This window comes from Salvelinus sp. IW2-2015, linkage group LG4q.1:29, assembly GCF_002910315.2.
Source record: "Salvelinus sp. IW2-2015 linkage group LG4q.1:29, ASM291031v2, whole genome shotgun sequence".
In the NCBI taxonomy this organism is placed as follows: domain Eukaryota; kingdom Metazoa; phylum Chordata; class Actinopteri; order Salmoniformes; family Salmonidae; genus Salvelinus; species Salvelinus sp. IW2-2015.
This window is the reverse complement of record NC_036842.1, coordinates 11,746,568-11,764,563: the sequence shown is the minus strand read 5'-3', so window position 1 is coordinate 11,764,563 and position 17,996 is coordinate 11,746,568. Positions and strand designations below refer to the sequence as shown.

The window sequence follows — 17,996 nt, the reverse complement described above, 5'->3', positions numbered from 1 at the left end:
CACACACACACACACACACACACACACACACACACACACACACACACACACACACACACACACAACACACACACACACACACACACACACACACACACACACACAGCTGAAATGGTCTATATAAAAAGACAATTCGGTTTTAAATTAATGCTTGAAAAAGCGGTGAAAAATCAACATCTTGTTAATATTCTTGTTTTATCCCCGAAAAGAGAAACAACAAGAAGAGAGACTGAGATAATTTTTTATCCGGGAAGCCGCTTAGCAAAAACAATAGCATATCCAAGGGGACATACTGAGTGATGCAAATATGGATAMATTTTGTCTGGGAAATACAGTATAACAAAGAGAAACAACATGCGAAAGCTGCCTGTGCAATCTGTGAAAGTATTTTAGGGAATGCAGGAAAAATGAAATTATAGATTGAAAACCATCCACGTGATTACTTTTACCCTGAAAGGCTGAGACAGATGTCTTTGTGCTTATATTAATCAATCAAAACATGATGATAATCTAATCACTGCATTACCATGTCAGATTTCCACATTCAAAAATGGGTGTTATAAAAGCGTATATGAATATAAACCAAGCCAGGATCCTAATCTGGCATTTTTGTCAATTCTGGTTATAATGGTGCTCAAATATATATAAAAAAAACATATTTATTTCATACAGCAGACAAGATCTGCTTGGTTTGAATAATCAACATGATAAAGTATGTTTACAGACTTTTGTTTAGACTCAGGCCTATTCACTGACAGATGTTCTCAAAATATTAACCAAGCCCCCCTGTGCTCTCCCAACTCCCATATAGTTACATCCTATCTCAGCCATGCCATTTGGCTGCTGCCCTGGACTCTTCCACTTCCGCTAGCTGTCTGTCACCGCTGAGGATGTCAGGCAGGCCCTCCCTCTACCGAGTGTCCTCATCAGAGCAGAATGAACCTGGCGCTGACACTAATAAAGAATACCATCTGTGCCTGGCAGGCGGAAGGAAAGAGGCGAATGAACCAATGAACTTCTCTGTAGCATCTCCTCTCTCACCACATGTCACTGGCTCCCCTCAGCTCTGTCATGATGAAAGGGGAAGAGTGCAGGGGTAATTCAATTCCAGCAGGGGTCAGGGGCGACCCCGGTAGAACTATCTGTAAAAGGGTCAGGAGAGACATTATGACTGTGAGATTCAGAGACTAATGGGGGAAGAAGCATTATCTTCAAATTGCGCCTTCTCTCAGACCATCACATCCAGTTCAATAACCTATGGGGAGGAAGACAATAGCCCYTAGTCTCAGGTAGTGGAGAGGTGAAGTTGTATTATAGCCTACATTATCTCTGAGAGAAGACTTCTATACATTATATAAACATACACAAATACGAGGTCTACATGTGTGTCCATGGTGCCTCTTATTTATTTTCTGTCTTCTTGAGAATCCACTTTCAGCTTAAAATAAAAAATAATTMTCTCACATGGATTTGGGATCATATGAGAATATGATTATTTCATAATGTATATTGCCACCTGCTGGCTGACATTGCCTCTCATAAAATCCTATTGCACTCCACAATGACAGTTTTAGAACATTACACATCTTGAATACCGTCTGATTGGAGTGTGGACCAATGGGTGTGGAAAGAATGATCAGAGTTGTATTTATTGTTGAAGAGTCTGAGGATGCACGRTGTTGCAATTGTGATGGGAATCMCGTTCCAGAGTTCCCTGAGTGAGAGTCAAATTAGGAAAGATCAGGGCTGTCGAGAAGGTCTCCTATGCAGAGGCAGTGAAAATTGGCGAAGCAGCGAGTAGAGATGATGAATGCAGTGGATGGCCAACAGTCTGTGGATGTCAGTCAGTTGAGAAATCTAATTGTGAAGGTTGATTTTGTTGCGTTTATTGCGCAGGTGATAATTGCACAGGTCAAACTTACAAAACATCTAAGGAACTGGAAATCAGTGTAAAAGCGGCTGAAATATTCTTGGATCCCCAGGATTTTCACAGCTGAAACATTGCAGGGAATACTGTCTAACTCACCGACAGCGTCATTGCATTTTGGTACACAAGAATTACATTCATTTCAAAAGAAACGCTGCGTTTGCCTTGCAGCATTGCATTCGGTGTGGTGCAAACGTTGGATTTATCGAACATATGCGTCAAACTGTATGCATAGATGGCTTGACAGAAATGGTATCAGAAGGTGTATGTTGAACTTTTGTTGCATACATTTCCAGATTATGCTGCATACTATTTTGCCAGATTATGCTGCATACTATTTTGCACAAAAACACCACACTGAACGCCTGCAACTGCCTCTGCAACGGTACAAGGCAAACGCAGCGTTTCATTGGAAATAAACGTAATTTTGGTGTACCCAAAACGCAGACACTATTGGTGTGTTCGAAGCGTCAGGCCCCAGAGCTTGTGTAGGGATCTGAGTACATTTGACGAAGGAGAGTAGTTTACTTTTTTTCGTTAAAGTATCTACGTTTTTACCCCACCCAGTAGGTTGCGGCAATACACCTTTTGGGATATAGTCCGCCAATAAAACCTTGAARAAGAAGAAGGTCCCTCCCCGTTTCGTTTGATCTGTTTGCTTGGTCAGTGCTATCACAACTAGAACAATGAGACAGATATTTCACTGGACGTATAAATGTGAAGCATCCGCATGGCGTTTCCAATCACTACCAAATATGGYRGTGAGAGGAAGCCCAGTGGCCRGCAGTGGAAGAAGATGGAACGAGATGGATTTTGGCCGACATTCTGCAAATGTTCTAATTAATGACACATTTGATCTCAGTACAGTTTTCTGTTCCCAAAACTATGATCTGTTTCGAACAGAGTGGATAATGTTTTGTAGACTTTACCCTTTGCCAAAGAAAAAAAAATGCGTTGTATGTTTTGTAGACTTTACCCTTTGCCAAAGAAAAAAAAATGCGTTGTTTAGAAGGAGTGCAAATGCGAATTGAGTTATTGCACACGCGCACAGAGTAGGCGTTCCCTAACGGAAATATGCAAATGTTTGCTAGAACGCGCCAATAGGATCTCGCTATCTCGTGCATGGCTCTGATCACCTCCTTGTTTGTTCTGCCCACTATGACTCACTTGTTCCCCATTGGAAACGACTATCTTAGTTATACAAATCTTTGGTGCTATCGGTTCTTAACCGGTTTCCGTTGCCTGACGTAATGAGTACACCACAGGAGGACTACAAGCACGGGTCTGTGAAGTAAGATATTATCTGAGTGTATTCGAGAAAGTTTACGAGTCCGTTTAAGTTAAATAAATGTCTGGCACGTAATTGAATCAGGTCTTAGCTGCCATTAGCTAGGGTGGCTAGGGAAAAGTTAGCTGTTGTAGTACATTCYTCAATGGGAATATATGGCCTAGTCCTAGCACTATAAGTTTCTCATAACCAATGATTATTGGGCAGATATTGTGAGAATTGGGTCATCCTAAGTACGTATCGTAGCCTAAATAATACATATGTAACTATCGATTGTGTAAATGCAAATGTCATAGAGCTGCAGCACGTTGAATGTAATGACATATCATACATTATTACAAATGTAGAACTATTTGTATTATGAGTCATATTGGAAAAGGCGGGGCCTCGTTTTGTTTGAAATGACCAATGAGCTCGCGCCCCATAGGTAAATAACAGGCGTAGGTAAACAGAATACGTGCTCCAGCTACATTGTTACAATATTCTCCACATGGAATCGTTCCACATCCCAAAATATACATACGTAGGCTACAATGGCGTGTAGTAAGTCTTCCGTTTTAGACCATCGTTTTGCCAATTATGCATGTGATTTTGAAGAGAACGTGGCCAGAGTGGTTCAATAACATTTTATCTTTAGCCTATGACACGACGTACCATTTTATTTGATGGTTATCTACTGTTTTAAGGCCAGGAACGACGAGTTAAAGTGTCATTTCTGATGCGAATGAGTAGTATGTTTCTGTGCCATTTGACTATATTCTTCAGAGTATATTTGTAACATGACCCTTCTCTGGGTATGCCACATTTATTTATCCTAGGTAGTGACAGCAATATGGAGGAAGTAATGAGCAGGCTGCAGACCCTGAACCCAGATCAGCTACGACAGGAGATTATCGGGGCAGGGCTGAAGTGTGGCCCCCTTACCAACACTACAAGAGCCATCTTTGAGAGGAAGCTGGCCAGATCCCTCCTGGAGAGSCAGGGAGGGGATGGAGGGGTGTCTGGTGGAGGTAGCTCTTCCAATGCAGAGTCTAATAGACCCTTAACASATACAGTAGAAGCAGACCACAGCCTGGAACTCAAATCACCAGCAGAGGAGTGCAAAGAGACAGAGGAATTGGATGAACCAGAATCTCCCCTTGTTTACTATGGTGTATGTCCTCATTGGGAGGAGTCAGTGGTCACTGATGGTAAGACCTCTTTTTATCCTATGAATAGTGCAAGATAGAGATTGTCTCTGAGTTCAATGTGTGGTGAATGACTATGTTTTCCCCACCAGACAAAGTCCATGTATATGTGGACAGGAAGAARGCTCTGAGAGCCATGATGACAATGAAAGAGTCCAGGTTTAAGTCCTTCTCAACACGAGAGGAAGCTGAGAAATTCTCAAAAGGCATCAATGAACATAACCCAGCTGTAGCCAGCACAACTGCACCAGACGGGCCCCAGGGAGTGCTGCAACCTGTAGTCCACACAGGTGTGTCTGCTTCATAGCATAGCTTTATCTAATATAGAGCCACTATATAGATAGAAAGCTAGATGGATCATTCACCTCTTTTGTGTCATATAAAATTAGAAAGAAAAAGGTTGACCAGTATGCATACAATGACACTCTTGTCCTCCCAGGAAGCCCTACCGCATCAGGGACTTCACCTGTGAACCTGGAGAGGGCTAATGAATTCCGCAGCCCCCGCACCCAGGACCTGACAGCCAAGCTGAGAAAGGCAGTRGAGAAGGGGGACAAGGAAGCCTTCAGCAAACTGGTCTGGGCCAACCCACGCTACCTTATCGGATCTGGAGACAACCCCACCATCGTGCATGTATGCATTTGAGATAATTATTGTTTCTGTCCTTTCCATGGGAGCAGAATGGTGCTTCACATTCTCTGGTGTGGAATAACTCTGTATTCCTGATTTATAGGAAGGATGCCATTATAACGTCCTGCATGTGGCGGCCAAAGAGAACCAGTCAGGGATGGTCCAGCTCCTCCTGGACATCCTGGAGAGCCCAGACTTCATGAGACTCATGTATCCCGATGACCAGGAGGCCATGTTACACCAACGCATCCGCTACCTCGTTGACCTGTACCTCAACACACCTGACAAAGCAGTGAGAACTTGCAGTATATGAACCGTAACTGTGTAATACAATGGTGGTTGGTAGTCAGCACAATGCACACAGACATTATAGTGTGTTAGCGTTAAAGTGTGTAGGTAAGGTATTCATGAGATGTACTGAATGTGTGTGATGTCCCTGCAGAGCAATGAAACTCCTCTTCACTTTGCCTGTAAGTTTGGCTGTCCAGAYGTGGTCAACGTGCTGTGTTCTCATCCGGCCACTGATAAACACAGGCAGAACAAGTACAACCAGAAGCCCTCTACTGTAAGCCACATTACAGYTATGAAGAACCACTTAATTTGCACTAAAACCCGTCTCTTAATAAAGCATTCCATTTCTGTTCAGTAAGGTGTATTGTCCCCTGAATGTCATGCCAGAAAAGAGACGMTTTAGAGGACTAAATACTTGACTTTATAAATGCCTTTACAGGTGATATGTGAGAGGAAAAACAAAACCCCTGACATAAAGAAGAAGATCAAGGAATATTTGGAGGGTACGTTTAGATGGTTGCCAATGCTGGCTATAAAACCTTTTTGTATGTGCAAATGCCAACTTGTGAACACATTGCTAACTTTGACCCTTTTCTGACAGAACGGTGCTATGTTCCCTTGCTGAGGGATACAGACAACAGCTTCCAGCCTGTGATTGGTTTGCCATGGTCTCCAAGCCCACTGGAGGTGGATTTTCATTCGCTGGGATCAGGAGTGGCTGGGAGTCCCATAGACCCAGTCATGACTGTGAGAGCGTATGTGGGTCCCCTTAGTCCTTCAAAGGTAATCTCAATACCTTGGAGTATTGTACAATGAAATAATCCATCTATAGAGGCTCAGGCCTTTGTCTCTAAACCCATTTTCTGTTTCGGTCTTCCAGGCAGATGAGTTCCATAGACTATGGAGAACTCCACCCAGGGATCGAGCAGAGTATTTCCACCGAATTCTCAAATCCGACCCTGACAGGGGTGCAGAGCGTGTGGGGAGGTGAGTGAATGAACAGTGGACCTGTGACCTTTATTAAAGGTCAAATGCAGCTGTTTTTATCTCGATATTAAATCATTTCTGGGTAACAATGAAGTACCTTACTGTAATTGTTTTGAATTAAAATGGTTCCACCATCMCACCAAAACAGGTTGAAATTTCAGGGGGTCTTTTCAAACAGCTCTTAYACTAAAAGGGCATTATCATAATTTTCATAATATTGTTCCAACCGTATAGTGTGGAAATACACTGAGTGCACAAAACATTAGGACCAGCTCATTCCATGATATAGACTGACCAGGTGAATCCAGGTGAAAGCTATGATCCCTAATTGATGTCACTTGTTACATCAACTTCAATCAGGGGAGGGGAGAACACAAGTTAAAGGATTTTTAAGCCTCAAAATAATTGAGACATGGATTGTGTATGTGGGTGAATGGGCAAGACAAAAGATTTTGAAGTGCCTTTGAACAGGGTATGAGGTGCCAGGCACACCGGTTTGAGTGTGTCAAGAACTGCAACGCTGCTGGGTTTATCACGCTCAACAGTTTCTTGTGTGTATCAAAAATGGTCCACTGCACAAAGGACATCCAGCCAACTTGACACAACTTTGGGAAGCATTGGAGTCAACATGGGCCAGCATCCCTGTGGAACACTTTTGACACGAGTCCATGCCCTGACGAATTGAGGCTGTACTGATGGCAAAAGGGCGTGCAACTCAATATTAGGAAGGTGTTCCTAATGTTTTGTACACTCAGTGTATATGTAAAGCATAGGCAAATATAGTTTTTGACTGCAGTGAGCTTTTAATAGGCTAAACTCTAAGGAAACAAACAAGCAACATTTTATCAAGTAACCATAAACATGCTGACGATCGATGAATGTCATGTCAAGGAAAAATGTAATGGCTACATGGCTACAGTTGGCATATTTTCTGATCGATCTGATCTCTCAACAGGGAGATTGCACATGGCATGGGGCATCCTTGGGCAGAGTACTGGGACTTCCTTCAGAGCTTCACTGACCTGTCTACAGAGGAGGGACTGAAGAGGCTGGAAGAGTATCTGGATAGGAAGGACCGAAGTGAGCTTCCCCGAGAAGAATATGGGAGGACAGAGGAGACCGGTGGTGGATTTAAAACATCAACACCCTCCAAAGGTAAGCACTTTCATAGAAAATCTACAATCTTACAAACATGTTATAACATATTATTTCATGCTTGAAATTATACAGGGGAATCCCAAAGTAATCTCAAATTCATGTGTTTGCCGTCATTTCAGARGAGCAGAAAAACCACCAGAGCAATGCCCCGTCTAACCACATCCTGAATGACAAGAACTCAGCACCAGTGGAGAACAGTTCCCAGTCACCTGTGTGTAACCTCCTGCCAGAGTTTGAGAAAGCCAGTCTAAAGGTAGCCTCTGGCACTGTGGAGGACCCAGAGAAGGCATGTCTGGCTCCCTCTGTACCTTGGAGAGAAGGCCTGGACCTGGGGGACGGTAGCTTCTGGAGGACTTGGGAGAGGAGTCAGGGGAAGAGGCAGGCGGAGGAGCTCTCTAACCCTAGCTCTGAGGAGTATCTGACTGCAGACGAGGGCTCAGACTCAGAGGGCCCAGATGGTCCCAGAGATGGGGGAAACAGGAGGAGAGACTCAGGATCCTCTAGCGCATCTTACAAATCAACGGAAGGAGACMCCGCTAAAGACACAATTCTGATGACGGTCACCCCTACAAGACGAAGACAGGAACTGTTTATGGATGGGTAAGTCTAGTCTTTGTTTATTTACTGTACATCAGTCAACCTGTMAAAATGATCTGTTGCAATTTAAACTCGCACAACAAATGTTTCTTTGTAACCCAATGGAAATGMTAACCAATGTTCTTTGACTGTTTCTTGCAGGGAATTYCCCACCAAGTTGGACAGTGAGGTCCTGTCTGCAATGAATAACATGGAGATCGACCTTGAGAGATACCCCTGCATTACTAAGTGGAAGAACACCATTCTGGCCTATCCCTCTTCACAAAGGCTAAGGTGAGCTAGATACCTATTCTGTTTCTTTATGCTGTGTCAGCAGACATACAGTTGAAGTCGGAAGTTTACATAAATCTTAGCCAAATACATTCTAACTCAGTTTTTCATAATTCCTGACATTTAATCCTASTAAAAGTTCCCTGTTTTAGGTCAGTTAGGATCACCACTTTATTTTAAGAATGTGAAATGTCAGAATAATACTAGAGAGAATGATTTATTTCAGCTTTTATTTCTTTCATCACATTCCTAGTGGGTCAGAAGTTAACATACACTCAATTAGTATTTGGTAGCATTGCCTTTAAATTGTTTATCTTGGGTCAAACGTTTCGGGTAGGCTTCCACAAGCTTCCCACAAGAAGTTGGGTGAATTTTGGTCCATTCCTCCTGACAGAGCTTGTGTAACCGAGTCAGGTTTGTAGGCCTTCTTGCTTCGCACCATCGCTTTTTCAGTTCTACCCACAAATTTTCTATAGGATTTAGGTCAGGGTTTTTGTGATGGCCACTCCAATACCTTGACGTTGTTGTCCTTAGCCATTTTGCCACAACTTTGGAAGTATGCTTGGGGTCATTGTCCATTTGGAACCCATTTGCGACCAAGCTATAACTTCCTGACTGATGTCTTGAGATGTTGCTTCAATATATCCACATAATTTTCCATCCTCATGATGCCATCTATTTTGTGAAGTGCACCAGTCCCTCCTGCAGCAAAGCACCCCACAACATGATGCTGCCACCCCCGTGCTTCACGGTTGGGATGGTGTTCTTCGGCTTGCACGCCTCCCCCTTTTTCCTCTAAACATAACGATGGTCATTATGGCCAAACAGCTTTATTTTTGTTTCATCAGACCAGAGGATATTTCGTTGTCCCATGTGCAGTTGCAAACCATAGTCTGGCTTTTTTATGGTGGTTTGGAGCAGTGGCTTCTTCCTTGCTGAGCGCTTTCAGGTTTAGTCGATATAGGACTCGTTTTACTGTGGATATAGATACTTTTGTACCTGTTTCCTCCAGCATCTTCACAAGGTCCTTTGCTGTTTCTGGGATTGATTTGCACTTTTCGCACCACAGTACGTTCATCTCTAGGAGACAGAACGCGTCTCCTTCCTGAGGTATGACGGCTGCGTGGTCCCATGGTGTTTATACTTGCGAATATGTTACCTTCAGGCGTTTTGAAATTGCTCCCAAGGATGAACCAGACTTGTGGAGGTCTACAATTCGGAGGTCTTGGGTTATTTCTTTAGAGTTTTCTCATGTCAAGCAAAGAGGCGAGTTTGAAGGTAGGCCTTGAAATACATCCACAGGTACACCTCCAATTGACTCAAATTATGTTAATTAGCCTGTCAGAAGCTTATAAAGCCATGAGATCATTTTCTGGAATTTGCGAAGCTGTTTAAAGGCACAGTCAACTTAGTGTATGTAAACTTCTGACCCACTGGAATTGTGATAGTGAAATAATCTCTGTAAACAATTGTTGGAAAAATGACTTGTCATGCACAAAGTATATGTCCTAACCGACTTGCCAAAACTATAGTTTGTTAACAAGAAATATGTGGAGTGGTTGAAAAACGAGTTTTAATGACTCCAACCTATGTAAACTTCCGACTTCAACTGTATCTCATCTTCAATACTCTTGAGCGGTATACTTTATGGAGTTAACTTGTCTTAATATTCTGTAATTTTCTATTTTGTAGAAAGATGCGCTTGAAATGGGCATGGTCTAATTGATTTAACAAAAGAAAAAACATATTGTAGTTTAGCAAAGAAAAAAAAAAGAACCATAAAATCAAATGTTAGTTTCTGGCTAACTCATTGATCCTGCTTTGTTGTATACCCCTCAGGTGGTTAATGCTGCTGTTTTGTATTTCCAGCTGGCCAAGCCCAAAGAGGAGAAGCTTGACTGGGACACCAAACTGTTCTCCCAGCAGGCTCAGCTTTCACAGCCCAGGCCCCAACACCCAGACCTGTTACACCCAGACAATCCTCTGCAGGACCTTATTCCACTCCCCAACATAGGGAAACCACAAGCAAACAGGATGTCATGCCCCACAATCTGAATGTGGTGTTGAAAATACAACAGGGAATGTTGGCCAACATCCTATACCACCACAGCAGGTCTATAGTCTGACTTTAGAACCCAGGCAGRAAACCACTACATTGTCATTTAACAGGCTCCATGTCCTTATTTTACCTTTGTGCTGATTTCCATTCATGCAACTCTTTTGGCTTTTCTATGCAAGCCACTATTACCTTATCTGGTAACTATTGAGCTGATATTTGCACTAATGCATGTCCTCAATGCAAGCATTCTCTTCTGCCGGATAGCATAGCTACAGATTACACTTTGAATTTACCTAATGGTGTACACTCCTCCCAATGCTAAAGTGATACAGTATGTAATGTATTTACAATTTGCAATGATTTCTTATGAAAATGGTTTTATATTGCTGATTCAAGGTAAATTAAGAGTTTTAAATTTTCTATTGTTTTAATGTAACACAGTTATGATGTAGAAAGTACATTTCCTCATGTTTATTCATAAAATGGCATATTAAAGCATTATCAAATCAATTTACTAAGAAATGGCACTGTCTGTAAAATACATTACAAATAATTYTTCCATACAAAACTGCAGTCAAAAGAATGATTCCCAACGTGGGCAAAACCATCTTAGAGGAGAAATGATGGCTTCAAATGATGTGGCAGAAGAAGGTCCGGTTACATGGGGCCAGCAGTGTTGAAGGAGTGTCAGGTACGGGTGAGTTTTTCAGGAGGCATAAAGCCTGAGTCACCCATCATCCTCAGTCCCACCCTGCCACTGGGTCTGACGGTGATCCAGGTGATGCTGCCGTTATTCAAGCCCAGCCGCAGCCAACCTTCTGGGGGAAACTGCAGAGCCCTGGATCAACCAAGAGAAACAGTTCCATAACATTAGATTTGAMCTCACAATCAATGCCTAAAGAAATGTGTCCCGATTAAAGCATTACTATAGGAAACCAGGACCTTGGGATTATATTATCAGTGTTGAACATTGACAAGTAGATCATGTTTTTCCACACCTTTCCAGTAATCTGTGAACCTCTTGAATGTTCACCTCACCGAGGACAAATCACTCACTATGAATTAGCTGAGCTATGCAACTCCATAGCGTGGTGTTGATGACGTGAGGGACTAACCTGCACACAAAGTAGCGAATAACATTTGCGTGGCAGACAATGATCTCGTAGCTATCCTCTGTCTGCTTGCTGTCTGCACGGTGGATGTAACGACGGAAGGCTGCCTCGATCCGAGCTCCATCTTCATGATACTGCAGAAACCAAAGCACCAGTACAGTGTGTGAGGGAAAGTTTTTTGACAGACAATTTTTTACAGCACTTTAACAGATTGCTTTGAAGCTCAAGCGCTAAATGGTTTGTATCGGTTAAGCCTTTAAGTGAATATCTCACAAGAAAAATAAGTGCAAGTGGGTAATTGCATCCATCTCCAGGACTAAGGATAGCAAATCACTCACCACACAGTCAGGTTTCCAGGAGATTGGTGGCACAGGCTCAATGGGAGCACCCTCTCTTAGCAGGTCACAGCTCACTTTGTCCACCTCTAATGCAGAGAGATAGAGCARAACAAGTTATGGTTAGTACTGTTCAGTTTGGAGGCTTAGAATTACAGTACCAGTCAAAAGTTTGGACAGACCTACTCATTCAAGGGTTTTTCTTTATTTTTACTATTTTCTACATTGAAGAATAATAGTGAAGACATCAAAACTAGGAAATAACACATACGGAATCATGTAGTAAAATATTTTAGACTTTAGATTCTTCAAAGTAGCCACCCTTTGTGCAAAGCTGTCATCAAGGCACTCTTGGCATTCCCTCAACCAGCTTCATGAGGTAGTCACCTGACATGCATTTCAATTAACAGGTGTGCCTTGTTAAAGTTAATTTGTGGAATTTCTTTCCTTCTTAAAGGTGTTTGAGCCAATCAGTTGTGTTATGACAAGGTAGGGGTGGTATACAGAATATATCCCTATTTGGCAAAAGACCAAGTCCATATTATGGCAAGAACAGGTCAAATAACAAAGAGAAAYGACAGTCCATCAWTACTTTAAGACATGAAGGTCAGTCAATACGGAAMATTTCAAGAACTTTTAAAGTTTCTTCAAGTGCAGTTGCAAAAACATMAATTGCTGTTGAAGAAACAGGCTCTCATGCAGACCGCCACAGGAAAGGAAGACCCAGAGTTACATCTRCTGCAGAGGATAAGTATATTAGAGTTACCAGCCTCAGAAATTGCAGCCCAAATAGATGCTTCACAGAGTTCAAGTAACAGACACATATCAACATCACGCCTTCATGGTCAAATTGCTGCAAAGAAACCACTACTAAAAGGACACCAATAAGAAGAAGAGACTTGCTTGTGTTTCTTGGCCCAATCAATGGACATTAGACTGGTGGAAATCTGTCCTTTGGTCTGATGAGTCCAAATTTGAGATTTTTGTTTCCAACCGCCGTATCTTTGTGAGACTCAGGGTAGGTGAACGGATGATCTCTGCATGTGTGGTTCCCACCGTGAAGCATAGAAGAGGTGGTGTGATGGTGTGGGGGGCTTTGCTGGTGACACCGTCTGTGATTTATTTAGAATTCAAGGCACACTTAACCAGCATTACTTCCAAAGCATTCTGCAGCGATACACCATCCCATCTGGTTTGGGCTTAGTAGGACTCCTTTTTTTTTTTTTTTTTACAGGACAATGACCCAAAACACACCTCCAGGCAGAGCCTCAAGATGACGCCGAAAGACATGGCTGACGTTTTACATTCTCCCAACCAATTGTGCTGTTTTGTTAGTTTTTTTGGCGTTTTGTGTAACTTATTTTTGAACATAATGTTGCTCTGCTACTGTCTCTTATGATCGAAAATATGTTCTGGACATGAGAACAGCGATTACGCACCGCGGACTGGATGAAACTTTTTCCTTTAACGAGAATGATATTCTGCTTTCACTGGAACAGGCCCAGAGCCACGCCTTTTTTGTGAATACGGCAGGAAAAGCGGGCCGCAAGATCGGGCTGCCTTTTGAGAATCCGTAGCGCAGCGAGTAAACTCCCACTGCCATCCGTTCTTCTTGCAACGTGCAATCATTGGAAAAATAAAATTCATGACCCACGATTAAGATTATCATACCAACGGGACATCACAAAACGAACATCTTATGTTTCACAGAGACGTGGCTGAACGACGATACGGACAATATAGAGCTAGCGGTATTTTCCATGCACTAGCAGAACAGAGATGCTACCTTCGGTAAGACGAGGGGTGGGGGTGTGTGTCTATTTGTCAATAACAGCTGTGCGCAAAGGTCTTAATATTAAAGAAGTCTCGAGGTATTGCTCGCCTGAGGTAGAGTACCTTATGATAAGCTGTAGACCACACTATCCTACCAAGAGAGTTCTCATCTATATTATTCGTAGCTGTCATTTACTACAACAGAACGAAGCTGGCACTAAGACTGCTCTCAACCAACGCTATAAGGCCATAAGCAAACAAGAAAATGCTTCACCAGAAGCGGCGCTCCTAGTTGGCTGGGCGATTTAATGCAGGCAAACTTAAATCAGTTTTTACCACTATTTTTACCAGCAATGTCACATGTGCAACCAGAAAAAAAAAAAAATCCTAAGACCACCTTTACTCCACACAGAGATGCATACAAAGCTCTCCCCCGCCCTCCATTGGCAAATCTGATCTTAATTCTATCCTCCAGTTCCTGCTAACAAGCGAAAACTAAAGCAGGAAGTACCAGTGACTCGCTCTCAATACGGAAGTGGTCAGATGACTCGGATGCTACACTACAGGACTGTTTGCTAGCACAGACTGGAAATATGTTCCGGGATTCATCCAATGGCATTGAGGAGGACACCACATCAGTCATCGGCTTCATCAATAAGTGCATCGACGACGACATCCCCACAGTGACTATACGTACATATCCCAACCAGAAGCCATGGATTACAGGCAACATCCGCATCGAGCTAAAGGCTAGGACTGCCGCTTTCAAGGAGCGGGAGACTAATCCAGTATAAGAAATCCTGCAATGCCCTCAGACGAACCATCAAACAAGCAAAGCGTAAATACAGGATTAAGATTGAATCCTACTACACCGCCTCTGACGCTCGTCTGATGTGGCATGGCTTAAAAACTATTACGGATTACAAAGGGAAACCCAGACGCGAGCTGCCCAGTGATGTGAGCCTACCAGACGAGCTAAATGCCTTTTATGCTCGCTTCGAGGCAAGCAACACTGAAGCATGCACGAGAGCACCAGCTGTTCTGGATGACTGTATGATAACGCTCTCGGTAGCCGATGTGAATAAAACCTTTAAAATAGGTCAACATTCACAAAGCCGCTGGGCCAGACGAATTACCAGGACGTGTACTCAAAGCATGCGTGGACCAACTGTTAAGTGTCTTCACTGACATTTTCAACCTCTCCCTGACCGAGTCTGTAATCTGTAATACCTACATGTTTCAAGCAGACGACCATAGTCCCTATGCCCAAGAAAGCGAAGGTAACCTGCCTAAATGATTACCGTCCCGTGGCACTCACGTCGGTAGCCATGAAGTGCTTTGAAAGGCTGGTCATTGCTCACAACAGCATCCTCCCGGAAACCCTAGACCCACTCCAATTCGCATACTGCCCCAACAGATCCACAGATGACGCAATCTCCATCGCACTCCACATTGCCCTTTCCCACCTGGACAAAAGGAACACCTATGTGAGAATGCTGTTCATTGACTACAGCTCAGGATTCAACACCATACTGCCCACGAAGCTCATCACTAAGCTAAGGACTCCATCTGCAACTGGATCCTGGACTTCCTGACGGGCTGCCCCCAGGTGGTAAGAGTAGGCAACAATACGTCTGCCACGCTGATCCTTAACACTGGGGCCCCTCAGGGGTGTGTACTAAGTCCCCTCCTATATTCCCTGTTCACCCACGACTGCGTGGCAAACACGACTCCAACACCATCATTAAGTTTGCTGACAACACAACAGTGGTAGGCCTGATCACCGACAACGATAAGACGGCCTACAGGGAGGTGGTCAGAGAACTGGCAGTGTGGTGCCAGGACGACAACCTCTGCCTCATTGTGAGCAAGACAAAGGAGCTGATCGTGGACTACAGGAAAAGGCGGGCCGAACAGGCCCCCATTAACATCGATGGGGCTGTAGAGAAGCGGGTCGAGAGCTTCAAGTTCCTTGGTGTCCACATCACCAACGAACTAGCATGGTCCAAACATACCAAGACAGTCATGAAGAGGGCACGACAAAACCTTTTCCCCCTTAGGAGACTGAAAAGGCTTGGCATGGGTCCCCAGATCCTCAAAAGGTTCTGCAGCTGCACCATCAAGAGCATTCTGACCGGTTGCATCACCACCTGGTATGGCAACTGCTCGGCATCTGACCGTAAGGTGCTACAGAGGGTAGTGCGAACGGCCCAGTACATCACTGGGGCCAAGCTTCCTGCCATCCAGGACCTATATAATAGGCGGTGTCAGAGGAAAGCCAATAAAATTGAGAGAACCTCCAGTCACCCAAGTTATAGACTGTTTTCTCTGCTACCGCACGGCAAGCGGTACCGGAGCACCAAGTCGAGGACCAGAAGGCTCYTCAACAGCTTCTACCCCCATGCCATAAGACTGCTGAACAATTAATAAAATCACCAATCACAATTTACATTGACCCCCCCACATCTTTTCTACACTGCTGCTACTCACTGTTTATTRTCCATGCATAGTCACTTCACCCCCACCTACATGTACAAATTACCTCAACTAACCGGTAACCCGCACACTGACTCRGTACCGGTGCCCCCTGTATATAGCCTCATTATTGTTCTTCTTATTTGGTTACTTTTTATTATTACTTTCTATTTTAGTCTACTTGGTAAATATTTTCCTAACTCTTCTTGAACTGCACTGTTGGTTAAGAGCTTGTAAGTAAGCATTTCACGGTAAAGTCTACGCATGTTGTATTCGGCGCATGTGACAAATAGAGTTTGATTTGTAAGGGCTATTTGACCAAGAAGGAGAGTGATGAGTGCTGCTTCAGATGACCTGGCCTCCACAATCACCCAACCTCAACCCAACTGAGATGGTTTGGAATGAGTAGGACCTTAGAGTGAAGGAAAAGCAGCCAACAAGTGCTCAGCATATGTGGGAACTCCTTGAAGACGGTTGGAAAAGCATTCCAGGTGAAACTCCTTCAAGACTGTTGGAAAAGCATTCCAGGTGACTACCTCATGAAGCTGGTTGAGAGAATGCCAAGCGTGTGCAAATCTGTCATCAAGGCAAWGGTTGGCTMCTTTGAAGAATCTCAAATAGAAAATATATTTTGATTTGTTTAACACTTTTTTGGTTACTACACGATTCCATATGTGTTATTTCATAGTTATTTCATATTTCATGTCTTAACTATTATTCTACAATGAAGGAAATAGTAAAAATAAAGAAAAGCCCTTGAATGAGTAGGTGTGTCCAAACTTTTGACTGGTACTGYACTTTTGATTCGAGCTTAGAATGAGTGGTGTCCTGTTGTCTCTGACCTGGAAGATGCTTGCTGATGATGCTGGCAGTCTCTGTGGCACGGGTCATGGTGGAGTGGACCATGACATCATACTTCAACCCCAGGGCAGCCAATCGCTGACCAGTGTACTCAGCCTGCTCCCTGCCTATAAATCAATCAAACAATCAATCAGTGCTTTATTGGATTCAATTTACTTCGGCCTCCTCACTGATACTTTTTTAATGGCTACAACATTGTAATCAATGCACTTCATATACATACCTAGAGGGGTTAGGACCCTCTCCTTGTCCACACTCCCATTCAGGTTGTACTGTGAGTGGCGGATAAGGAAGATGTGACGAGTCGCTTTGGGTTTGTTATTCTCCACCTCTGTATTCAGTTCTTCACTGGTGATCTCTTTGTCCTTCTTTTTCTTCCCATTTATGAGTGCCAGGGGGTCACGCCTTACAAATGAATCACATGAAAAAGCAGAGATCTGGGAATTATGAAACATATTGTTTCACTTCATACACAAATTCCCATCATGACAATTGACAACGAATCAATGATTCGATTGGTTCAATCTTACTCCCTTTACTGAGAGATGTGCTCATGAGAAATTAATTGAGGCTAATTATAGCTTACTTATCCCAGTTACTGTCCCAGCCATTCCCACTGGTAGTCACAGTGTGGTCATGGCCTGGTGACCACGTCTGGGGCACTGCTGCTTGGAGAACACCTACACCAGTCCATTTTCTTGAACTTTCGTTATGTTTCGTTTTTTCAAAAGGATATCCTTTCGGTTCAGCCATTGCCACAAGTACTGCAGATCCACCAGCAAGCCCACACACCAGCTTTGTTAACCTCCTGAAAGACATCCTTGCCAGGAAAAGGATAACAAAACGATATCACCAAATCCAGACGCAACAACTACTGTAACAAACCTGAACTGATTTTGCTACCACATCTGAGACATTAACATTTTAAAGAAATAATCTAGGTGGGTGGACAATAACAGCAGTGGCGTATGCACTGAAAAGACGATGCAACTACGGAAGCGTAGGATGGACAAAATACGGAAATAATAAACGCTACCTATCCAAAC

General features: G+C 43.4%; 2 protein-coding genes across 5 annotated transcripts; one reads left to right on the top strand and one right to left on the bottom strand.

Moving 5' to 3' along the window:
* Positions 1–3,099: 3,099 nt before the first annotated feature.
* On the top strand, positions 3,100–10,904 carry LOC111961443 (ankyrin repeat and LEM domain-containing protein 2). Of its 4 annotated transcripts, none has more exons than XM_023983713.1 (13): positions 3,100–3,218; positions 4,034–4,405; positions 4,495–4,692; positions 4,842–5,035; positions 5,136–5,324; positions 5,475–5,597; positions 5,763–5,826; positions 5,925–6,106; positions 6,204–6,310; positions 7,266–7,465; positions 7,588–8,068; positions 8,207–8,338; positions 10,205–10,904. In XM_023983713.1, the coding sequence occupies exons 2-13, from the start codon at positions 4,048–4,050 to the stop codon at positions 10,347–10,349; spliced, it is 2,373 nt and encodes a 790-aa protein (XP_023839481.1). In that variant the 5' UTR covers positions 3,100–3,218; positions 4,034–4,047; the 3' UTR covers positions 10,350–10,904. The 4 variants fall into 4 exon arrangements, with proteins under 4 accessions (XP_023839481.1, XP_023839482.1, XP_023839483.1 ...); XM_023983714.2 differs by having other exon boundaries at positions 3,103–3,209; XM_023983715.1 differs by lacking the exon at positions 3,100–3,218 and adding an exon at positions 3,660–3,738.
* LOC111961444 (serine/threonine-protein phosphatase PGAM5, mitochondrial) lies at positions 10,851–17,959 on the bottom strand. Its single transcript, XM_023983716.2, has 6 exons — positions 17,537–17,959; positions 17,174–17,355; positions 16,932–17,057; positions 11,845–11,930; positions 11,510–11,640; positions 10,851–11,232 (listed from the first exon to the last, which is right to left on the bottom strand). Exons 1-6 carry the CDS (start codon positions 17,767–17,769, stop codon positions 11,082–11,084), a joined length of 909 nt encoding a protein of 302 aa, XP_023839484.1. The 5' UTR covers positions 17,770–17,959; the 3' UTR covers positions 10,851–11,081.
* Between the last annotated feature and the right edge of the window lie 37 nt (positions 17,960–17,996).